This window comes from Periplaneta americana, chromosome 9, assembly GCF_040183065.1.
Source record: "Periplaneta americana isolate PAMFEO1 chromosome 9, P.americana_PAMFEO1_priV1, whole genome shotgun sequence".
Taxonomy (NCBI): domain Eukaryota; kingdom Metazoa; phylum Arthropoda; class Insecta; order Blattodea; family Blattidae; genus Periplaneta; species Periplaneta americana.
This window is the reverse complement of record NC_091125.1, coordinates 175,109,138-175,135,461: the sequence shown is the minus strand read 5'-3', so window position 1 is coordinate 175,135,461 and position 26,324 is coordinate 175,109,138. Positions and strand designations below refer to the sequence as shown.

Below are 26,324 nucleotides of genomic sequence, written 5' to 3'. Positions count from 1 at the left end.
TAGGGGGCAAGATCATTTATAAACACTGGATAAAGTAGGGGACCTGATATTGATCCTTGAGTAAATTAAGTTTAGAAAATTACACAAGTGAACAAGGTTTTCATTCTACAGCCACCTGACATAACAACAATCCAGATTGCCAGGCGACGATAGAAAATAAAAGATGTCAGAACAAAAATAATGAGATGTATAAAAGATTGAATATTCTTTCAAATTTAAGTATAAAAATATAGGTGTTTAATTTGAAGTTTCAAAAGGGGTTGTAGGTTGAGGAGTCAAACCTGAAATGCAAATTAACACTGGTTTTAAACTTCTTCCTCAATATGTAAATGGATGTGTTTTTTGTTTGAATTAAATTTAATTGAAAAAGCAGTTATTTAGACTGGGAAAGCATACATAGTTCGTATAATTAGGATGTTTTGCACTTGGAAAATGTTATCGTGCTCAAACCTGTGACCTAAACGTACCATGTTGAGAGCTGGCATTGCGTGGCATCGTGAAACGTGACATACGTCAGCAGCTGAAGCTGTGATGTGTGTAAGAGACACTCCGACACAATGAGACTTCTTTGTCAGCTCTACGCTCCGACTGTTGTGAACCCAACATGTAATTTAGTGGGTTAGGGGAAATGTCCTCTTAAGGATAGAGGGTTACGAAGACATACAAAAATTATGGCAAAACATGCAATAACACTTTTGACAATATCTACCACAAGATTTAAGATAGCCAAACATAAATTTTACCACTGAATCTTGAAAGAATGCTCAATTGAATGGCTTGTAGTTTACTTAATTTAGATTATTAATAAATAAATAAATTTAGCTTCCCTTATGAAAAGGTTGCCAGATTTGACAAAGCGTAGGGTAAACTAGGGTCTGTTGGACACTCCGTACTTTAACGTGTTACCACGCCACTTGTGGGCACCACATTCAGCTAGAAGTCAATGACGGAAGTAGCCACGAGTGGGGCTACTGACTTGTGGGGCTACTGACTTGTGGGCACCACATTCTGCTAGAAGTCAATGACGGAAGTAGCCCCACTCGTGGCTACTTCAGTCATTGACTTCTAGCAGAATGTGGAGCCCACAAGTGGCGTGGTAACACGTTAAATTACGGAGTGTCCAACATGCCCGACTGTCCAACAGACCCTAGTTTACCCTATTACATATAATTTGGAAACACATCTAAAAGGTAAAATGATATACATTTGAAACGGTTAGGGATTCGAATATACAAAATGTCAGAAAAATTTGCACCTAAGTAGCGTTTGTGCTCATTTACAGTTAAGAAAAGGGAAAAAAAAACCATCAGATAGGTTAGAGTGATTTGAATGCCATATACCGCTAGAAAAATAATAGTACGGATTGATTGGCATTGATATCTAAACCATTCAACAGCCATCGGTTAAGATAACTTGAAATTTCCATTATCACTCCCATACAAATGATTTCTCAATATCTGAACCGATCCTTTGAGGGCACTAATGGATATTTCCTTCACAATGCTGTGTGTTAGCCCCAGGTTTTACATTTGTCCTTTACAATTTGTTTAATTGTTGCAACAAATCGAAAATATACTTAAACATAAGATACATAATAGTACATTTTCTTGGTAAACTAATGATGTCATTGTTCCCAAACTTGTACCAGATCTTAGCCTACATATTGCCTTGCGATAGTGAAACTCAGTTTTTATTCTTATAACTTGAAAATTAAGTTAGTTTCATAAATTTATACATTTTATTTTAGGGTTATTTTACGACGCTTTATCAACATCTAGGTTATTTAGCGTCTGAATGGAATGAAGGTGATAATGCCGGTGAAATGAGTCCGGGGTCCAGCACCGAAAGTTACCCAGCATTTGCTCATATTGGGTTGAGGGAAAACCCCGGAAAAAACCTCAACCAGGTAACTTGCCCCGACCGGGATTCGAACCCGGGCCACCTGATTTCGCGGCCAGACGCGCAGACCGTTACTCCACAGGTGTGGACTAAATTTATACATGTTGTGAAAATTATTTGTTCCAAACTCTGTTTTAAAATATCACAAAACCGACAGACCTTTCTAAGATTAAGTAAAAAAAATGAATTTCTTATAGCTGTATGCATATATAAGATCTGATAAAAATTTTGGACCAATGAGATCATTAGGTTACCAGAAATTTGTACCTATGTGATCTTATGTTTCAGTATATTTTCGATTTGTTGCAACAATTAAACAAATTATTTAGGGCAGGCGAATAATCTAAATTAAATTAATTATATGTCATTCAATTTAGCTTACTTTCGAGATTCAGTGATAAAATTCATGTAGGTCTATCATAAATATTGTGGTAGATATTGTCAAAAATGTCGGTGCATGTTTTTCCATAATTTTTGTATACATCCATAGCCCGCTGCCCTTAAGAAAAGGAATCCAGTCTGTTAGGGACCAGCTCCATCCACCCACCCAATCTGAACTAAAAATGAAAGTAAAATGAGAATGTATTTATTGTGTGACAGGAAGATTGGTACCTGATCTCCTCGACTTGCAGGAGATTTTCCTGGTTTCAAACAGCAATTCTCTCTGCTTCACTCGTTAAAGGATATACATATGCTGCAAAGTTTCTGAGTTGTTGGTAGATGGTCGTGTACGTTCTTTCATCTTTGAGGACTGACACTGCATGAACCTAAAGAGAGCACGTGGTTCAAGTAAATGTAAGTACAGAAGTACGAAGACTGTCTTGAGACGGTACGGAATGTTGTGTCACTTGCAGCGAGTGAAGTCATGTTTTGTAACGTACTATTGAAGTTATTTCAGGATCATCCGGTTCACTGTCTGTTGCTTGATGTAGTCGCATTGTAAGAGTGATTAATCCATAGCTTTGGTGGGGCTGCTCCGTTCGGTTTTGTTTTTAGTTTATTGTATGTTTAATTGAATTTATGTCTGGCAATTTTACCAGTGCCTCTGCGCTATTAAATTGGCATCTTCTGTATTTTGTCTCAAGATACCACTGTGAGCAGTTTTTGTGATCTCGACTCTATGAACAATTTTCCTGCACCTTCCGGAAGGTTAAGGGGACTGGATGGTGATGCCCGTGTGATAAAAGAATTTCAGTACAAAAGTTTAGTTCAATATTTATAGATTTTTAGTGTTCGGAGTGGAATAAAAGTTTTCATGGTTATACAATCTGAATTCAGCGGTATAAAAGACAACTAATTAGTTTTGTATCCAAGTGCAAAAGAAAGGCCCTAACTGAAAACCTATTTTCCCACTTTGCTAAATGTACCTCATTCTTCAGGTGCACATAACTTTGTACAATCTTCACTCATGTGCCTTATATTTTTTTAAGTTACCAAGTAATATATATAGTAAATTCTAAAGCAAAATTCAGTTAAATATTTCACCCTTAGTGAAACAGAAAAAAATATTGAACTTTGATTAACAATTTTTGCCATTTTTAAATGCACATATATTTTTTTCTCGTGTTATATATATGATACTCATAGGTCTACTTTGTAGAACACAGGTTGCAGAAAACACTGTAAAAATTTCATGTAAATTGATTCAATAGATTCAGAGAAAAATGCTCTTAAGTTTGAAAAATATGTACTTACGGAAAACTACATTTAAAAAAAGAAGAATATATGAATTACATGTACCGCCAAATTTAAAGAGGCCATTTAAAGGACTTATCTGCAGAGATACTCCCACAATCTATATATTGTTTTAAAGAGCAAGTTTCGTACTTATAAAAAAAACAGAAAGTAAAAATTCGAATTTTTTACCCCTACTCACTACCCGATTCCCTTAAGGCGAGATCGTACTTGTACAGGATTGTTAACCTCGTCAATGTTGCATTACTCGTGAAGCGGTTCTACAAATGGTGATGATAGGAAGATTTTTCATAAGCCAGCATGGGCGTGGCGCATTAATGTCTTTGGAGACATACTCATTTAAAATGTTGAACTCACTGTTAAAAAAATATTTTTGCGTTTCCGCCTAAGCATTAATAAACAATTCCGGACAAATAAATCATATTGCACTTCAATGTTTTGTGGACAAGAAGTTTTTTCAATCATAATCATCGACATTGCCAGCTGATAAATATTTTGAACAAATCTTTTTAGACGAAATTTCGTGCAATGCCTACCGGTAGAAAAATGTAATGCTTGTAACACTTGATGCCTAGGCATACGCATTTTTTATACTTTTGCTCCTTTCCGTTGGTATCGGTATTTAGGGGAGAGTTGGGTAGTATCGGACATCGGGTAATATCGGACAGTGCGTTTCTTTAATTTACAACCAGATGGTAGTACCTGAATGACATGGTTACGTTTCTGTATGCGACATCACAGAAACGTAACCATGTCATTCAGGTACTATAATTTGGTTATAGATGAAAGAAACTCACTGTCCGATATTTATTTATTTTTTATTTTACGACGCTTTATCAACATCTAGGTTATTTAGCGTCTGAATGAAATGAAGGTGATAATGCCGGTGAAATGAGTCCGGGGTCCAGCACCGAAAGTTACCCAGCATTTGCTCGTATTGGGTTGAGGGAGGTTTTCCCCAACCTTAAGGTGAATGCCAGGTAATCTATGACGAATCCTCGGCCTCATCTCGCCAAATACCATCTCACTATCACCAATCTCATCGACGCTAAATAATCTCGTAGTTGATACAGCGTCTCGTTAAATAACCAACTTTAAAAATTACTAACCTATCTGTATTTTGACCTCCAATGTTGTTACGATATCAGATGTAACAAACACGGCATTGTGTAACAGTATAGCTCAGTGCTGTGGAATAGACCTCAGGAAGGATCTTAACGAGTTGGTTGATTGGCTGGATCTTCCTTCGCCCGCCGTCATGGCAACGCGTGCAGTTTGATGTTAAATTTTCATGGCCATTGTAACACTGTGCGCGGGCAACAAGTCAGGCCGCTGCAGCCGCGGAGTGAGATCGATGCCTGCAGATGCACTGGTCGGTTCTTCTTTCTCCGTTTCCATTTCACTTCGGATTTTCTAATGAAATCTTCCGTGCACTTGGAATAATGATAAAAATGAAATGTTTGTCTGCTTACTATAAATTATTGACGGATTTCCCACGATTTTTGTTTGTCTTCTTCTTCATCTCGCCTTGTGGGTTGCAAATGACAGTTTTGACTGCGTTGAAATACGAACTTGCCGTCATCATCGAACCTACTCGTTGCAGTTTAACAATTTAAGGTACTCATCTACAGTTAATTTTTAATTTTCCTTCAAAAATTTGTTTTTCGTTTTATTTTTATTTCATGTGAAAGTTTGAACTTTCTAGTTTTCAAAAATATTTCAGTTTTGTCTCTATTATGTTTGGTTAATTAATTAGCTGAGTTTTTATTGACCGGAAACACTCTTTTTAAACAGTTCTGCAGATGTCATTTCGTCACATTTTGTCAGTTTTATATATTTTTCGTGTAATAACAATTCGAATTTGACTGTGGAGTTTGACTGTATTATTTTTTATAGTCAGGAAGCTGTGTGATTTGGTTTCACAATTTTTCATACCCTCAGGATGTAGATGATTTTTTATCTATGTTCACTTTTACAGCATTTTACAACAATAATGTTAACACAAAGTTCACATAGAATTTAGATATATTTTTCATTATTCTTGCACCAAAATGAAGCTTATTGCTATCAAACTACAAACAGTGTCCTACTGTTTAAGAGAGTTGATTTAAAACTCCAAGATCTTAAATTTTTATTTCTATGTTTGAAATTAAAAAAAAAAATAGTTGACATTTTTCTTTAATGGGATAAAATTGGAGAAAAATGTTTTCATAACCTATTGTGTACCGGTATTCTTTTAGGAGTAAGACAGTGAAAGAAATTTTTTTCTGACATAAAAAGTATCCTCTGATTGACGTTCTGGCTGATATGTGAATCTATTATTATCAGGCAGTGCATCTCACTTGACGATATGTGTCAGAGGAAGAACAATTGTTTGTATACATCTGAAGTCTGACTAGTGTAATATATAGCCAGTCGGCGATGTTTGCAATGGAGGGGGAAAGGAACTGGCCACCATTTCCCATTAGCTCCTGGCTTAGTAGCCTCATAGGTGGTATTGTATTGTATTTATTAACATTCCATGGTATTCATACTGTACATGCTTACAGCTAGAATATGGAACAAGTCAAAAAACTTAATACTATTATAAAATCTTAATTTATAGTCACAGTCTAGATGAAATATGTACAGACGAGATTTACAATATAGTCTACTAGTACAACACAAAGTTTTAGTATCAATTCATGAAGTGTTATTGAATGTCATGAATTCACCTACAGAATAGAAGGCATGAGAAATTAGGTACTTCTTTAATTTGGCCCTAAATAATTTTATGTTTTGAGTTTCATTTTTTATATTGGTAGGGAGGCTACTAAAATTTTTTACTGCCATATAACGCACTCCTTTTTGATAGCACGATAGACTTGCCGATGGAGTATGAAAGTCATTTTTTGACGTGTATTTATGCTATGAACTGTTGAATTAGTTACAAAGTTTTCACGATTACATACGAGGAAGATTATTAATGAAAAGATATACTGACAAGCCATGGGCATTATTTGTAGTTTTTTTTATATAGTCCTACACGATTCCCTAGATTTGGTACCTATATAAGTTGGTATCACTGGTGAGGTTCAGACCTGTCTTCGGACAGTTGACTAAACAACAACAACGTAAAAACTATGTGCCAAGGGATAAAACAAACAAATTTCAGTTTTCGCTTTAAAACTTTTCACCCTTGCCCAAAATATTTGAGGAGGTTCTTTGTGTGAAAATCCTTAATTTTGTGTCAAGTAATCAGGGAAAGAAAGAGTTTTTAGAAATTGGATTAAAATTGCACATTTTTTTCGGAAGAGAAGGTAAGTAAGGCGATCTTGCCCTCCTAATGTCAGTGTGGGTTGCCGAGACTGTCCATGCATGATGGTCATGGCGCGCCGATGCTAGTTCCTGCTCTCTTCACGCCGCCGATAGTGGTGTCGTTCTCCTCGGACCTGAACCTTATGGCCTCTCCTCCTGTGAGAGTAGTGCTTACCAAACCTGCAGTGTCAGCAATGACATCATCAGAAAGTCGGTTACAGATCATGCATTTAGAATGCAGACCAAAATTTGGGTGTTGGTGGAATTGTTTCGTTCATTGTTGACCACATAGGTTCCATTAACCTGCATCCCTCCTCTCATCCCTTAAAGTCTGCGCAGGAACAGTATCTCTGGGCCGCAGTTGTCTCTCGGTACATGATGACTAAGTTATTAACACACAGTCTTGAATGTCGTGGTTTACATAAACATGAACTCTATCTGTCCATTTCCTTGATTAAGTGATTTTTAGATGAATTGTACAGTGATATGCATGCCATAACATAAATTATTATTACTGTTATTATTATTATTATTATTATTATTATTATTATTATTATTATTATTATTATTATTATTATTCTGTTCTGTATGGTTGTAAAACTTGGACTCTCACTTTGAGAGAAGAATAGAGGTTAAAGGTGTTTGAGAACAAGGTTCCTACGAAAATATTTGGGGCTAAGAGAGATGAAGTTACAGGAGAATGGAGAAAGTTACACAACACAGAACTGCACGCATTGTATTCTTCACCTGACATAATTAGGAACATAAAATCCAGACGTTTGAGATGGGCGGGACATGTAGCACGTATGGGCGAATACAGAAATGCATATAGTGTGTTAGTTGGGAGATCGGCGGGAAAAAGACCTTTGGGAAGACCGAAACGTAGATGGGAGGATAATATTAAAATGGATTTGGCGGAGGTGGAATATGATGATAGAGAATGAATTAATTTTGCACAGGATAGGGACCAATGGCGGGCTTATGTGAGGGCGGCAATGAACCTCCGGGCTCCTTAAAAGCCATTTGTAAGTAAGTGTTGTTATTATTATTGTTATTATTGTTATTTTTTGTTATTATTATTATTATTATTATTATTATTATTATTATTATTATTATTATTATTTTATTATTATTCGGTTGAGAAGCTTTTATCATCCAGTCTGCTGTCAAAAAATCTGAAAGTTAGAATTTATAAACCAGTTATATTACCGGTTGTTCTGTATGGTTGTGAAACTTGGACTCTCACTTCGAGAAAGGAACAGAGATTAAGGGTGTTTGAGAATGAGGTTCTTAGGAAAATATTTGGAGCTAAGAGGGATGAAGTTACAGGAGAATGGAAAAAGTTACACAACGCAGAACTGCACGCATTGTATTCTTCACCTGACATAATTAGGAACATCAAATCCAGACGTTTGAGATGGGCAGGGCATGTGGCACGTATGGGCGAATCCAGAAATGCATATAGAGTGTTAGTTGGGAGACCGGAGGGAATAAGACGTTTGGAGAGGCCGAGGCGTAGATGGGAGGACAATATTAAAATGGATTTGAGAGAGGTGGGATATGATGGTAGAGATTGGATTAATCTTGCTCAGGATAGAGACCGATAGCGGACTTATATGAGGGCGGAAATCAACCTCCTGGCTCCTTAAAAGCCATAAGTAAGTTACTACTACTACTTTAAAGTTCTATAGGCCTGTAACTTTCGATTATATGTATATGGTATTAAGGAATAGCGAAACTCGTAAGAGACATTTGAAGCTTAGCCTACTCAAAAAAAAAATTGAGCTATTATACCTAATAACAGTAGGCCTATAAGTTCGTAATAACGATGTATCGTAACACTTGGTTTCACTCCGATCTTTCCATATATTAAATTCACTGTTGACATTCATTCCATGATGCAGAGTTCAGTGCGAGGCTTATGGCAAAAGCCTCTAAAGACATTGCTACGATCTTGACTCGCAAGTTTGAGGGGGGGGGGACGGAGAGGGATATAGATTCGCTACATCTCCGTACGAAACGAGGCTAGCTTTCCGTCACAATGATACGTCCCGCTATTTTGGTGTTTTCTGAATGCGCTGCGTTGTTCCGTATTAGTTTAATCAAATATGCATGCGTATGTGTGTGTGAGACATTAATTTTGTGTAAAATGACTCATACTGAGAGAACATTGAGATCGTTATTTGTAGAATTAAGAGAGAAACGTTTTCAAGATGAACGTATGAAACAAAATGTGCTTACGGAGTTAGGGGATCGACACTACATTTACGTATTAAAATAATGAATGGAGGAAGACAAAATATTAGCCTATGCTTGGCTAACAGGATGTTCTGATACAAATAAGTTGTATTGTTTTACCTGTATTCTGTTTGAGGGTGAAGTGAGAGGTCATCATCTTCTTGTTGGGTTTTGTCACAACAAAAAATTGATAGAAAAGCTTAGAAATATCTGCTGTATAAAAATATATAAGGTAAGCAGATTTTTACTGCCTACCCAGTATACCGGGTGAACCGTAAAAAAATTATTAATTTCAGGGGGTTTTTCGTTGAGATATTTCAAACAAAAGAGTTAAATACACATTTGCTCGTTTTTGCTTCCTTTTCGAGATAAAAATGATTTTATATGCAACATTTCATAGCGTGTTTTAGGGAAGCCATTGATTTAATTCCCAATATGCTCAGTCATTGTAAGAAAGTTATGTATTATGATAATAATTATTAAAAGAAATTTTAGTTTTGACCTTTAAATGTGCAGAAATTTGATCCGAACAAATGTAACATAGTAACATTTCTTTGCAGAACGAAAAGTTACATTTGTTCGGAACAATTTTCATTCAATAATTTGTCATGGTAGGCCTACACTGGTCTCTTTAAATTGACCTTTTGTATAATCTACTCAATTTACACGATGCTGTATTACAATTTTGTCTTAACTATCGATGGAGTCCTTTTTTCAGGGAAGATTAAATTCCGATCACCAATGCGCCAAAATTAAATTAGCTTATTTAATCACCTATTAACTCTGGAACTCAGGATCAACTTTTAGAATGTTGAGTTCCATCTATCAACAAAATTATTAGTTGTCTATGTTGTGTTGAGCATCAGTTCATAAATGCTTAAACCTAAGTTCACAATATGCCGCCAAATTCCTTGTGAGAAATGAAACGGATCTAATTGCGCTTGTTTCTGAGTCGGTGACAATAAACCGAGGAGACATGTCCATATTTACTCTTTGTGCTGTGGAAGTTGCTCCGTCTTCTCTACTACGCTAGACTAATGTCTAGAAGAAGAGACCTGAGATTAACCCACGAAATGTGCATACCTAATAGCAGATCTTGCAACAGTCTTAATGGTTCCATCCATCACAAAGGATAGTCTTGATTCTACACAGATGGCTCTATCCGTCTGATATATAAAATACTAGCTGAAATAACCCGTCGTTGCCTGTGTTTTCCTTTCTGCTTCTATTTTAAGTTAAACTGGTTATTAGGCTTTTCGAAAACCTCGGAAATCCAACTACAGACGACCAAAACGAATTGTCTTTACTAAGCTTTCCTCATCCCTAAAAGATAAATCTTTCTATAGCGTTCACGTACATGAATTAATGAACTTCTTAGCCAAATGCCTGCCAGGGTTAACTCAATTTAATCACCTGTAGATCAGGCATCGAAAAGAAAACATTTCGTCACGTGCCTTACGTTCAACTGTTTTAAATAGAGGAAAGTGCCCAAAACCGGACCCCCATTTTGTTTTTGATTTAAAAAATTTAAAACAGTAAAAAATTATGTTTTAAAAGCATGTAATATTTACTTTATAATGTTATGCACCATTTACATTTTACTTTTAGAAAATATAATTAAAAATTGGTATGAAAAAAAAATTATTTTCAATAACCTTACACTTTGGCGATTTGAAAAATAGTTGCCGAAATCGGACCCCTTGTTAAAATAATCAAAATAACACTAAGCAAATTTTGAAAAAGGTATTAAATAAGAGAAAACATAATCTAGTTTCAAAGTATAAGTATAATATTACAATTACAGGTTTTAGTTTTTAAAAAGAGACATAGGATGTATTAAAAAAAATCCACAAACGTACAACAGAATTAAATCGTTTAGCGACAAAAATCGCAGATGTTCGTGTCCTTTTCAGTCCCAGCACATAACGCACATGACCCAAAGTTCCCCTTTAGAATCCTCCGAAAGTTTTCTGTCACAAAACACACATACCAAGCATCATCTTTGGATGGGGAAACTTTCGAGAAAAGAGCCAATTCAGATATTCCAGAGGTCACGTTGTTTTCATCTTCAGTGCTTGATTCTCACATTTTTCACAAAATTTAGACGCTTTTTCACGAGTCCTTTCCCTTTTCTTGAAGGCTGTACTTCCGAACCACGTCCCTGGCCGCGATTGCTTTTGCGTCCTTGAGCACGATTCCGTGCTTGTGTTCAGCTTCCATTGCTTCTTTAGCTTCCTTAGCTTCCACCAATCGGGCTTCATAAGACGTAGATGTGATGATCGTAGAACTGCAGATCTTTCGCCCCCTATTCGAGAAGCTCTTATTTAAATTTTGGAATGGGAGTGATGTCAAACGGGCATGTCTTAGAAGATGTGGAACCCTGAAGATCCTCAAGTGTAGCTGAAGACAGAGGAACACCTTGACCTGCCGAAGATGTTGATGGTTGATTTGGGTCAAACTCTACAATAACTTGTGGTTCGTTCACATCACATTCTTCTCCGTTCTCTGGAAAGCTCTGATATTCTGCTGTTCGCTTCTTTAACACAGATTCATAGAAAGAGAAATCTGTTTTTTTTTTGTTTGCCTCTTCAATGTATTCGGCATCTAAAAACAGCTTCTTGTTCAAGGGTTGCTTTAAATCCACTGATTGCTATTTCAGCTGTTTGGGATCTAATATAGGCTTTGCCAAACAGGTCCATTGCATCAAAAGCACTGACAGCACGTTCATTGTGCCTTAACCACTGCCTGATTTCCTTGCTGTAGTGAACTTTCAGGGGACCATGAAAGTTTTGTCCAAAGGTTGTAGTTTGTGTGAAGAGTGAGGTGGCAGCGACACAATTGTAACATGATTTGTTTTTCCAAGTTGATCAGATAAATATTCTGTGTGTGGCTAGAGTGGCCATCCAAGAGCAACAACACAGGTTTTTCCTTGTAGGATTGGAAAACTCGATTGTGTCGAAACCACTGAGTGAAGGAGTTCATTTGGATCCACCCTGAATGGTACGCTGTAAAGACTGTTCCTTCCTTCCCCATTATTCTTTTGAAATTTGGAACAGAATTCCAAGAGAATAAGAGTGTATACAAATACAGGTAGACTTTAAACATAAAAAAAATAAAGGGTCCGGTTTAGCCAACTGAAGGGGGTCCGGTTTACGCGACTATAGCCAACATTTTGTTAACTCAATAGATTTTTAACCAAACATCTAAATTAAACGGTTTAATGACAAGCAGTAACCTTAAACCTTACCATTTAAGGATATATATAGATCGAAAGGCTTACCTGCCAATATCTAGGAGAAATAACGAAAAATGTAGTACAATGTAAAAACTTTTTCCACTGTCAAAACACGTAATTGCGGACTGATAAGCAACAAGTGAAGAGGGCGACGTGTGTGCTGCGCTACAGAGTGGTAGAAGCCTAAACTACTATTTACACTTACTTCTGCTAGATTTCAAGAGAATGCAGAGCCAGGAGACCGGCGGTCCACTTTAGGGGGAGGAGTCCGGTTTAGGGCACTTTCCTTTATGTATATTTATTTAGGCTATTTATTTATTTATTTATGTAGACTATTTATTTAATTAATTTATTTATTTATTTAGGCTATTTATTTATTTATGTAGACTATTTATTTATTTATTTAGGCTATTTATTTATTTATTTATTTATTTATTCATTCACTCACTCACTCACTCATTCATTCATTCATTCATTCACTCATTTATTTATTTATTTATTTATTTATTTATGTATTTATTTATTTATTCGGACGTAGTTAAGGCCATTAGGCCTTCTTCCAAACCGCCAGAAATAAGAATAAAATAATAGAAAATGAAACTGTAAACAAAGTAAAACCAAACGAAAATATATACAGGCTACAGTCACACAACCTAGATTGTCTAGATTTTGGTCTTCATGATGTTTCAACAATGTTATTTCATGTCGTGTTATTTTTCCATGGCCTCATGGAAGTGGATGTTGAATACAGCAGACAATAATAAAGAACAATTGACTGTATAAAATTGCATTTTAATATTATACATCAATGTTTGATCGTATTTATTTTTATTTTTTTATCTTTTTAATCAATTTAACATCCATTTGTTCGATTTTAATGTAGCCTATGTTCTTCTCCTGGTTATGAAGGTTAACTGTGCAAACTTTGGCAAGTATCGGTCAAAGCGTGTAGATTTGTATAGAGTACATACATATATACACACATACATACATAGCCACATTGACTTTTATATATATAAGATAACGAATCGCCTTTCGTCATTATTCCCGCTGTCCCTTTAAGCTGACCTCACATGGCGGCCTTATCGTGCATTCTTAAAGACATCGAGGCTGTGGAGATCTACTTGCATTTTATGATCTGTTGGCAGTACGTAATAATGAATTTCTTTGTTATAACTTTATTAGTACATTCTGATCTTGAATACGCACAATTTCTCCCCTTATTACGTCAGCAGAGACTTCATTTGGGGTTTTCAGCCCTTTTGATTCCTGCTATCAAAGTTTTCGCAGCGACTTCACACTGTTGTTCACCTTTCTTAAATGCATGGTTACGAACGTGCATATCCCGAATTATGACACAACGGACATTATACTAGGGCATTCGAAAAGTAATGGCAACATAGTTACTGTTTCACACTAAATTTATTTAGGTTACTTTTGACATTACATATGTACTACAAATATAGTCTCCTGCCATGTAAACAATACGTTGCCAAATTCTTGGAAGACGGCGGACTCCATCTGCAGCAGCATTTCTGGATATCTCTTTCACTGATCGATCTAAAGCTGTTCGGATGTCAACTCTTGATTGAAAGCGAATGCCTCGCTTCCACCCAACTTGCAATAGTTCAGTATGGTAGGACTTCTCTCCCACAGGCTTCTTGTAATGCCCTAAAGCACTGAGTTGCATGTTTTTCTCTTACAACTTGGATCTTTATGAAGCACCTTTGTTCGTACCTTGAGGGCTGTATTGTTTACTCAAATCAGAAACAGCCATTGTATTTACAAAATATGGCTACTTCGAGACTTTCAATATTGCATATTTATGAAACAATCGCTGCACTGTTACGTAGTACAAGATTTCAGTGGTCACCGCTAGGAGCGCTGGTTTACAGCACTGTTGCCATTACTTACCGAATGCTGCAGTACAGTAGGCCTATACATGCTTTTCACATCGCTACTGAATGAGCCTATAGTTAATGTAAGTTATTTTATCCTGCCTTAGGATGAAGGTAGGAAATGCGTCATTGTTGCTGTATGATTAAGTGAGGAATTTATTCTGATTATTAACGCCACATCTTTATTCCTCCTTCAAAGTCCTGGCACATTGCATACATTGAATTCTGTTGCCGTGGAGACCAAAATAAAGTATATTTAATAACGAATTTGTTCAAGTATGTACAGTAGTTAGCTTTTTGGGAAAATGTGTGTAAACAAAACTGTAAATAATAATAATAATAATAATAATAATAATAATAATAATAATAATTTATTTAACCTGGCAGAGTTAAGGCCATACGGCCTTCTCTAACACTCAACCAGGAGTAAAAACTGCGTTATAGAAACACTACAAATTTACAAAGTACACACAAAGCTGAATAAGATAATAATAATAAAATGTAAACAACAAGTAAGAAGAAATCAGACATAATATATAACATACAGAAAGAAAGAAAAAAGCATAATAAAATGTGAACAGCAGGTCAAAAATAAATGAGGCCTAAAAATATAAAAAATAAGACAATTATTGATAATAATAATAATAATAATAATAATAATAAATAAGAATAGTAATGATAATAATAATGATAATAATAATAATAAATAAAATAATAATAACAGGCCTAATAGTAATAATAATACTAATAGTAGTAATAAAATAGTGCAGTACAAAGCATACAATGAATACAATATTTTTAAGTATACACAGTAAGGAAAATTATGTTTATATATAGCTCAACTTATCACATTAGAGATATACCATTATCGGAAAATATGAAAACAAAAATATAAAATAGGTTAAATATCACTAGAACATAAAAAAAATGTGAATACGTGGAAACATGCAATATAACACTTGTCATAATAGTAAGTTAGTTTGGCAACTCGTCATAAGATAATTTTCTAACTTGGATTTGAAAGATTTCAATGTTCGGCAGCCCTTGACTTCAGGCGGCAGAGAGTTCCAGTGACGAGAGGTAGCAACAGTGAAAGATGAGGAATACAGAGATGATGTGTGAAGTGGAATTTCTAGCGTGTTATCGCGTTGTGATCGAGTATTAATATTATGATAGCGAGAGAGAGTATGAAAACGAGCGAATAAATGGGCTTTAGAAGAAGTACGTAAATATGTGAACTGAACAAAGTGAACAAAAAGTGAACGAAATGCCTTTGTTCCAAATGAAAGGTGGATATTCACCACAAAAAAACCTCACTTTCGATGGAAAATCAAATCAAATCCATTCACGTTTTCCATTGATATCATCATAGAGATTACTTTTTTGTTATTCAATAAATACTACGTCACCAATAATTGCTGTTGAAGATGCAAGTCGGTCCCATACCTTAATAAAAGTGAAAATGTTTACAGTTTACTTATTTAGGACACGAGCCCTTCTCTTGCACACTATCAGAAGTGAAACAATGACAAAAATAGTAATACAGTATTAATAGTCATACTGAAATATAAAAATGTATAGCTCAATAGAAAATTCGCCCAATATGACGAAATTAAAACCACTGAGAAATAAACTCAATGGTAAAGGAACAAAACAGACAATTCCAAGTCTACCCATAAGCAATGAGTTTGGTGTTTTGTGAGATTTTAATGATTCTCTGTAGCTGGACAACGCAATTTACAGGCCGCTATGGTTATTGTTGTGTATCGTAAGCATGTGACAATTGAGGCTATCAAGTGCAAAACTCGCCTTATCCAAAATTAAAAAAATAGTAATATGCGTTACAAGAGCGGTATGTTGAAGTTTTCATGTTCGAGGAAAAGTTTGAAGAAGCGAAACGTAGTTGAGCTTTTTTAATTGCCGAGAATTGAAAGAAAACATACCGCTCGTGTATCGTACATTATTTTGTGCGAAGATCGTTTAATACATACCTGAAAGAGGAATTTCTAATTAGTTGCAATGAAATCTCCATCTTGGTTTCTGTTCAATGACGGCAATTTTGGAAAACAAAAATATCTATCTTCAACTTGTTGCTGTAAAATGTTTTCTGTGTTTACTATAATTACTCCAGCAGGCCGTGATATACGTCTGTCTTTTTTTTCCTCCAGTCTATAAATGCGAACTTAAAACAAACGGCTTCCTTAATGTTACTTGCATCACGAATGCAGTAACTTTAGTGGAGTTGTAGAGTTTACTTAATTTTTGCAAATATTTAAAAACAATAATTAACAGTGCAATTTAGGTGAAATTGCTGTGGTAAGTTTCCAATTTATAATTATTACTATATTGAACGTCTCTAAAAATAATATGTTAAAAGCCTAAAACAGTAAAATCAATATGTCACTTAAGCGGTAAGAAGAGGGAAATTGTTATGTGTGTTCGGTTGGGAATACTGAATGTGGAATTTTAGACTTTCCGCGGGTTGGTTTTGTGCGGAAACCAAGCAAATACGCACGATCTCGCACAAAAATGAGTTACATATGGGATGTTGTACTACTTGCAGCTTTCTATCTACTGATATAGTCGGTTTGTACAAATCTTGTCTAATTCCTCTTCCATATAGCTCAGAAAACTACTATAAAATGCAAAACTGTCCATATCCATAACAGTGGTACGTGCAAAACCAAGTCTGATCCATCTAACAATTTAGAGCAAAACTCTTCTTATCCAATGTTTGCTGTACTATCATTAAGAAATATGAGGAGCAAAACTCGTTTTATCCAACGTTAAGAAAAACACAAATTTCTATGCTCGATAATATTATTTTGGCAACCCTGCATCGAAAGAGCTTAGAGGTGGAGACATAGTGTCACAAAAGAATAACAGTAGATCAGATCTGTGTGTGGGCAAGACCATTTTAAAACGTGGAAAAAACTTAGAAATGCTTTCTGCAAGGAATCTGAATATAGGTATTGCAACAAAGGAAGAAAAATTGAAAGCTGTAGTTAATTTATTAAAGAAACATTTTGATGAGAACTAGGAGGACAATGAAAATCTTGTCTATTACAAAAATGTAATTTCTCAGAACACTACAGCAGATCGCAATGAAGAGGAGGATGTGTTTTGCAATAGTTTCATGGACGTTGAAGGAGAACAACTCGGAATTTGAAATGAAATATTGAAAAAAAAACTACATATGTGAATACAGAGAGTTTTCATTTATCTTTTTATATTGTGAAAGTGTTAACATACAGAGTGTCCCATTTATCTTGTACACCTAATATAACTTTTTTTTTTGGATAAGTATTGGGATTTTTGTTTTTGAGCGTTATGTTAGAACGAGGGGCTAACATGAGTGTGGAGATTTGGTGTATGTAACTACATTCTGGTGTAAGATACAGTGACATCAATTTTTCAAAAAGCACTACATTACTTTAATCATTTTACATTGATTACACACATTAAGACGAGTTCAAAAATGTATCACAATGTCACCTTCCTAATCAATAACAACAAAATGAAACATAAACGTACTTCCAATGTGATAATATTATGCTTTAGACCCACAGAAAATGTTCCAAATGGTGACCATTCACATTAATGCACATTCGAAGGCGTTCCCCGAAAGACCGTATGACTGCCCGGCATGTTGCTAGCTGAATGGACACGCAAGCCTGTCGAATGCGTTGCTGCATGTCGTCTGGTGTTGTCAGAATGTCCTGGTACACACTGTCCTTTACAGTTCCTCACACGAAGAAGTGAAGTGGCGATAGGTCCGGAGAACGTGCAGGTCACTGTACGTGGATTGTGGCGTCGACAGTTGTTGTGGTTTGTTTACATGTTAAGACAGGAAACACACAACACATGACGTGTACGGACGTCAGTCGTCTTTCGTTTTGTGTAATAAATCAATGCACAAGATAATAATAATAATAATAATAATAATAATAATAATAATAATAATGATTTATTTTAGCTGGCAGAGTTAAGGCCGTAAGGCCTTCTCTTCCAATCAACCAGCAAAAGGTATATATACATATGCATGAACTTACAAGGAATTCAACAATTTGATTTAGATGAGAGTTACATGTATACAAGAGTTATATACGAATTAAACAACAAAATAATATGAACTATTAATTAAACACTGAAATAAACTGTGTAGCAGAATTAAGCTAAAATACACAGAATGTTAATATATTTCAAATGATATTAGATAATAGAAAGAGATTATTATGAGACAATTTTGAAAATACAGCACTATCAGGATGATGTCTAAAGAAAGAAGTAACAATGTAGTCAGTGATAGTTTAAATCAGTATGATTGGAGTGAAATGCTAAGAAGGTTATCTTTTAAGCTGTTCTTAAAGGTGTTTATTGTCTTGCAGCCCCTAATACTTTGTGACAAGGAATTCCATTGACGCGAGGTGGACACTGTAAAAGATGATGAATAACAAGATGTTCTATGAAGAGGTATATTTAGCGTGCCACAGATAAGTGATCTGGTATTTACGTCGTGGCTAGAGTATAGATAAGAGAAACGAGGCGAAAGGTAATTTGGTGTTAAGGTGTGCAGAATTCGAAAGAGATAAATGGGATACCACAACAAACGGCACATTCTGATGGCATTCATTTTGCATTTTGTTGTTGTTATTGATTGGGAAGGTGACATCGTGATAAATTTTTGAACTCGTCTTAATGTGTGTAATCAATGTAACATGATTAAAGTATGTAGTTCTATTTGAAAAATGTATGACGTCACGTGTATCTTGTACCACAATGTAGTTACATGCACAAAATCTCTACACTCATATTAGGCCCTCGTTCTAACATAACTCTCAAAAACAAAAATTCCAATACCTATCCAAACAAAAAAGTTATAATAGGCGCACAAGATAAATGGGACATTCTGTATAAAAAATAGTTTGTGTATTTGCACTAAATTATAAGAAGTTATTCATTTATGTTATGAAGCAAAGATAGTGAATTGTAAATGAGAAAATTAAAGGTATTTTTTTATAAAAGCACATGTTTTAACAACCAAAACTTGTCTTATCCACAACAGTACAGTGCAAAACTCGCCTTATCCAAAATTAGATTGTGTTTCACTGTCGCAATATTGGTGTCTGATTTTCATATGATGCATGTTAGATTTAGGGCCTTGTAAGGAAATGATAGCTTTAAAATACATTTCAAAATCTTTACGGTTTGTCTTGCAGAGGTTTTTCCTGTTTCCTGACAAATCACTTTACCTGGATAAGACGAGTTTTGCATTTGATAGCCTCAATCGTCAATTTTTAATACAAATAATATAAAATGGAGGTAGTAAGCTCCAAAGTTTGAGATTAGAGTCTTTCTAAAGCTGCGCTGGAAACAAGATTAGGAAGTTTTGAAATGGGTGGGTACTACAGTAGGGCCCATGCTTCTTTCTAGTCACTGTTACTAATAGTGTTGTGTGTTGTGTTGTATTCCAGTGTGCAACTTCGTGGTGCACGACCGCTGTCTCAAGACCGTGGTGTCGCCCTGCTCCAGCATCGCTGCCAGCCTCATCAAGGTCGGTACACTAACCATGTTAAGGTTGCCAAGATTTGGTCCTGTGAACGAGTGCAGTTAGGCCACATTTGCTTAACAAAAGATCGTGCTATCATTGACCAATAAATAAGCCCTGATTAGAAGTCAGGGAGGGCACTTTTAAGATCGATGGAAACATCTTTGCTGGCAACGTTTGTGTCAGTTCAACTTTCCTTTCAGACAGGTTATTTCGTGCGTCTCCCGCGTGTTTATTTCTGAATTGACGACTTTGTGCAGGCTGCATTTGGACTTTTTTTTTCAAATTCAAATTTATTTACAATTTACATTTGAAATGAATACATATGAATAGATACCCGAAATGAGCATATGCTCGTGCTCGGGTACAGTCCAGTAGTCTACATAACTTTTACAGGGATCAAATAATAATGCTGATGATAGAAATAATAGTAACAATAATAATAATAATAATAATAATAATAATAATAGAATAATCGTGACTGAGATGATACAAAGATAGTAATACAAAATAATTAATTAATAATAATAATAATAATAATAATAATAATAATGATTAAACAAAAATATTTACAATAATAAAATAAATACTAAGACGGATAAAATAAAATATAAAACCACTAGTGAGAGTTAACACAACTTAAATAAGCATAAGCTTATAATAACCGGAAAAAAATGACGAACACGAAAATCAACAGAAAAGTTCGTTGTATCGCAGACGACAGCAACCGCCGTATTGACATTGTGTTGTGCATTAATGACCGAAAGTCTACGTAACTGCCGTTCTCTTCGAATCTTCTCGTACAATCATGGGAAGTTAATGCTGAAAAAGAAAATGTCTACGAGTCAAACTGTTCATTATTACCAGGATAAATACAAATAATACTGAAATATATTAATCAAGTTTCAGTTATAGATCTCCCCTTTTGTGCAAGAGGTATCATATCTGTGTATCTGTGGCGATGCTAAGAAATCATTTATTGGAGATATACACTGTTATTAATTAAGAAAATGATCTATATATAATTATTACAATGTTTTATCTTATAGGTTACATGCATCAGATAAATACAATAAATGTTAGTAACATATAATGCTAGTAACACTTAAAATAATAATAAAATTTATCAAATATCATAAAAACATTTTCACTTTATTTTTAAACTTAAGAATGTGTAACTTGCTTAGGTCTGGATTATTTTTCAATACTGAATTGTATAGTCTTGGTCCATAATTCCTACTGTGTCTTAATCCAGCTGTAGTGTGGCATTTAGGTTCTGCCAAAAGAGTTGGGACATTTCTTCTGGTGTTATGTATATGTTTTTCAGTTACAAAATTCATTCGATTTTTATGAAAATAAATTAGTACTGCATGTTTATATATTTGCTCAATTTTTTGTTCACTGTTGTTAGGAATGTAATAGAGAACTTAGTAAATGCCTGAGGAAATGTAGAATAATTGTACAATTTTTATGTGTGAACCCTGCATTTTTTTGTTCCGGAAGCTTTTACGAAAATTTAAAGAAAATAGGGATATCCTGAACTAGCACCAACAGATAGCGCACGTGTACTATGAGGGATGCGCTTTGCGTGTGCATTTGTTTTTCGGTATATAAACATTGAGGATATACGTATTGTATTAGTATATTAAATATTCTTAAAAACAACTAATAATGGCAAATTTTTGTTATGTTCCTATATGTAAAAACCAGGGAAAGCTTTTTGTCTTCAATCAGGTCCCGAAATATTCTGAATATATGCTTTAAACCTTAAAAATATAAGTAATAAAATTGGTCCTCGAAAGTGCTAGCTATTAAATAACAGTAACTACTTCAAGTAAGGAATTGTTGACTATAGTTTCATTTTGGAAGAGGAAAAATAAAAATTAATAAAAACATATGCAACCTCGACAGCGAGCCGTGTTAGCTTAGATTATATGCAGTAGTTGTAGGGGTCTCCGAATTTTACACCTGCAGTAAACTCTCGATAAACTGGGATGTTTATTATCCAGGACAATCCGTAGTGAAATCCATTTCGTGAATAATGTTTTTAATGTACTGTACCCTAATTATTAAAGCCATGTTTTAAGTTCAAATTTTCAAAATCATCCCACACATTATTCAAAACTGCATGTCCTTAACCTACAAAACGCACGACTAATCGTGATACTGTTGCGATCATATTATATCATCCTATTAAAAATTGCATTTGATCTTTCTGCAACTACAGAAAAAATACAAGGAATTCAATCTCGATAGTCTCGTCCCTATAAAAAAAAACACATTGGTGGCTGCATATCCTGTTTTTAGCGTACGGTTCTTAAATACTAATGATTAAAGAGGGCAATATTCACCTTCGACATAGTTCCTATTTTTTTTTATTCATGCACCTCGTTCTCAAAGTTCTCGTTTAGGTTCATGAACATTCAATTCACTCGTATCTATATTCTGCATACTGCAGATTTCCCCACCCATATCGGGGAATCTCTCAATATTATACAGGTTTAGGCCTATGCTATTATTTATTGTAAATGAAATTAAATTATGAGGTAAGAAAATACTGAATTATATTCAATTATACTTACTTACTGGCTTTTAAGGAACCCGGAGGTTCATTGCCGCCCTCACATAAGCCCGCCATTGGTCCCTATCCTGAGAAAGATTAATCCAGTCCCTACCATCATATCCCACCTCCCTCAAATCCATATTAAATTATACTAGGTTATGCAAAATAATTGTAAATATAATTTTGACACGCACAGAAAACCAACAAGCGGGAAAACGTAATCAATTGTAGCATATGACAAAACATAGCCCTACAACATGTTGCGCCGCATGGAACGCTCCTGCTATCTGACGGTAAAACTTCGCATAGATATCCCTATTATAGTTCCGAACAAAATAAAAGAAAATTCTGGTAGTCCAAAATGTGTATAATACAATGTAAATGCAAGGTTGCTTTGCAACAAGGTCAGAAAATAGTGGCAATTTGGAATGTGCAACATACAACAATCACCACGTATTGAGACCTGCTCATTTGTAGCTACAGCTGTGCAGTTACGAGTATAAACTGTTGCACTTTTACTACGTGTGGTGTGTTTCCTTACTAATCCGATTATGTTCTTGGGTTATTCTATTTTTTTAGTTCTTGAATATTCTCAGGCGGAGATTTCAAATGACCCCATAGGAAGAAGTCAAGCGGCGTTAGGTCTGGAGATCTCGCCGGCCATTCTACAACACCTCTCCTACCAATCCATTTTCCAGGAAATCTTCTATCCAACATTGTTGCACAGATAGTGTGGGGGAGCTCCGTCTATTGAAAATGCAAATTTTGTTCGTCCAACATCAGGTTTCCTTCACTGGCTTGGTTCTCTAGCGACAGTGTGATAAGTGAATCAATTACATTTGAAGAGTCCACTGCAAGAATGATGGATGTCATTTGGAATACATTTTTCAGGAGAAGCAATTGAATGTTTGAAATGCTTAGCGCTCAAAGCTTAACTGTGATTTTCCGATCATTACTGGACAATGACTGTCAGTGTTAATGCCATATAACTCTGTATGTACATTCTATATGTCTTAAGCTATGCATTGACAGTCTTGGTTCATTTTCGACAAGAAAGTGACATCCATCATTCTTGCAGTTGACTCTTCATTTTCTAATATGTTCAGATACAATTCTCCAGTCAGGGTTTCTTCAGTGAAAATTGGTCCAACGATATCATCCCCAAAAATTCCAGCCCAAACGCTGATCTTAGGAAACTGGATATTATTTTCACGAAACACATGAGGATTTTCAACGTCCCAGTACCTACAATAATTATTGTTTGTTGACAAACCCATTTAAGAATAAAGTCGCTTCATCACTAAAGCTAATATACTTACTTACTTACTTACTTACTTACTGGCTTTTAAGGAACCCGGAGGTTCATTGCCGCCCTCACATAAGCCCGCCATTGGTCCCTATCCTGAGCAAGATTAATCCAATCTCTATCATCATATCTCACCTCCCTCAAATCCATTTTAATACTAAAGCTAATATTTTGTGTCAAATTTGGAAATGAACTAGTATTTCAATCTACGAAGTTTCATCGAGTTTCCTAGGTTGGCCATTTGCTTTATTGCACACAGAACCAGTTTCTTCAAATTTTCACATTAGATCTATGACATATCGGTGACTTACGTTTTTCTCAGCATGCCTCTCGTTGAAAGCTCTAGCAGTTCTACGAGCACAACGGTTTTCAGCTTCATAAATGATTTCTGTTCTCTCTTGAAGTGTATACACCATTTTACAATAATTTAATACAAGAGATGTTGAATGGTATTTGTAGCTTCAGCTCTAATCAACAGTAACAACAATCGAGGTTGCCAGGCAACGATATAAAACAAAAGATGTGAAATAAGTGAATGAGGTGTATAAACAATTGAATGCTCAGTCATATTTAAGTATAAAAATGGATGCCATTTGAAACTTCAAAGTGAGGGAGGCTGGGGGTGGAGGGTGAAATCTAAAATGCAATTAAGTCTGATTTCAGACTTCCCCTTCAATATTTAAATTGACGTGTTTTTTGTTTATATTGAATTCACTTTAAATAATTAGTTATTTAGACTGGGAAGTTTTTAAATGAAAGCCCTGTGTAATATTTTTCATATCAAATGATGCTATTTACTGTGCTTAATCACGTCACTTGGCATTTGAAGCACTTCTATGCCTAGTCATTGTTTACAGCTTAAACAAATGATCAAATAGGCCTACTAAAGTACAAATTACATTAAAACACTAACTAAAGTAGAAGTTTATATTAAATATATTAAACCAAATATTAATGATTTTGTTAAAAAAACATTTTGTTACATACATAAGCTTACATAAGTATCATTGCATCATTATGCACAAGAAAGCATTCTGCAGTCCTGTTTTTATTCATGATCATTAGTCGAACAAGAAAGTATTGGCTGTGAAACTGTACTTACTTACAATTGGCTTTAAGGAGCCTGCAGGTTCATTGCCGCTCTCACATAAGCCCGCCATTGGTCCCTATCCTGTGCAAGATTAATCTAGTCTCTATCATCATATCCCACCTCCCTCAAATCCATTTTAATATTATCCTCCCATATACGTCTCGGCCTCCCCAAAGGTCTTTTCCCCTCCTGCCTCCCTACTAACACTCTATATGCATTTATGGATTTTCCCATACGTGCTACATGCCCTGCCCATCTCAAACGTCTGGATTTAATGTTCCTAATTATGTCACGTGAACAATACAATGCGTGCAGTTTTGCGTTGTGTAACTTTCTCCATTCTCCTGTAACTTCATTCCTTTTAGCCCCAAATATTTTCCTAAGAACCTTATTCTCAAACACCCTTAACCTCTTCCCCTGTCAAAGTGAGAGTCCAAGTTTCATAGCCATAAAGAACAATCGGTAATATAAATGTTTTATAAATTCTGACCTTCAGATTTTTTGACAGCAGACTGGATGACAAAAGCTTCTCAACCGAATAATAACAGGCATTTCTCATATTTATTCTGCGTTTAATTTCCTCCCGAGTGTCATTTATATGTGTTACTGTTGTTCCAAGATATTTGAATTTTTCCACCTCTTCGAAGGATAAATCTCCAATTTCTATATTTCCATTTCGTACAATATTCTGGTCATAATCATATACTTCTTCTTTTCGGGGTTTACTTCCAAACCTATCGCTTTACTTTCTTCAAGTAAAATTCCCGTGTTTTCCCTAATCGTTTGTGGATTTTCTCCTAACATATTCACGTCATCCGCATAGACAAGAAGCTGATGTAACCCGTTCAATTCCAAACCCTCTCTGTTATCCTGGACTTTCCTAATGGCATACTCTAGAGCAAAGTTAAAAAGTAAAGGTGATAGTGCATCTCCTTGCTTTAGCCCGCAGTGAATTGGAAACGCATCAGATAGAAACTGACCTATACGGACTCTGCTGTGGCTGTAATACTATATCAGCGTAAAATATTAAAACATATTCGTTCACAACGTACTTCAGTAGCTTCTATATGTCACCATTCTTCTTGGAACTTAAAGAAACTCTACCTTCTGGGTATGCTTGCATTTGCTTCATGGATAGCTTGAGTAAATTACCTCTCCAAGATGAAATGTATGGTTCATAATACTATTAATGAAGGGACAAGCTTCAACAACATCAATTTTATCTGCACTGCGTCTGAATTCCTTGAATGAAGAAGAGGCATATTTAATCTTTCCATCACGAGGAGTGCTGTTTGTTGATGTTTCATCTGTTACGGTAAACTTAAAAAAATGTGTGCTACCATTTGTCAAAATTTAATATCACAGTGGAGTCTACTAGCTTACATTTATCACCTTCTTTCCTATTGACAATTACCGCCATGTACTCTGCATGTAGTAAACTCGATCTACCTTTCTATCTTCTTAACCTCTTCCCTTACTATATATTTTACCAGTTTTGTGAAAAAAAGTGTCATATTTTTTTACTTTCGTATAGAGATCATTTAATATTGCAGAA

At 35.2% G+C, this 26,324-nt stretch overlaps 1 protein-coding gene across 12 annotated transcripts in view; it reads left to right on the top strand.

Annotated features, from left to right (window-relative positions):
* The window catches only part of LOC138706753 (diacylglycerol kinase theta), a 254,529-nt gene that overhangs the window by 68,226 nt on the left and 159,979 nt on the right, over positions 1 to 26,324 (top strand). For all 12 annotated transcript variants that reach the window (XM_069836403.1, XM_069836402.1, XM_069836406.1 and 9 more), the window contains exon 2: positions 19,737 to 19,816. In XM_069836403.1, coding sequence (XP_069692504.1) covers positions 19,737 to 19,816 — 80 coding nt within the window. The remainder of the gene's footprint in view (positions 1 to 19,736; positions 19,817 to 26,324) is intronic.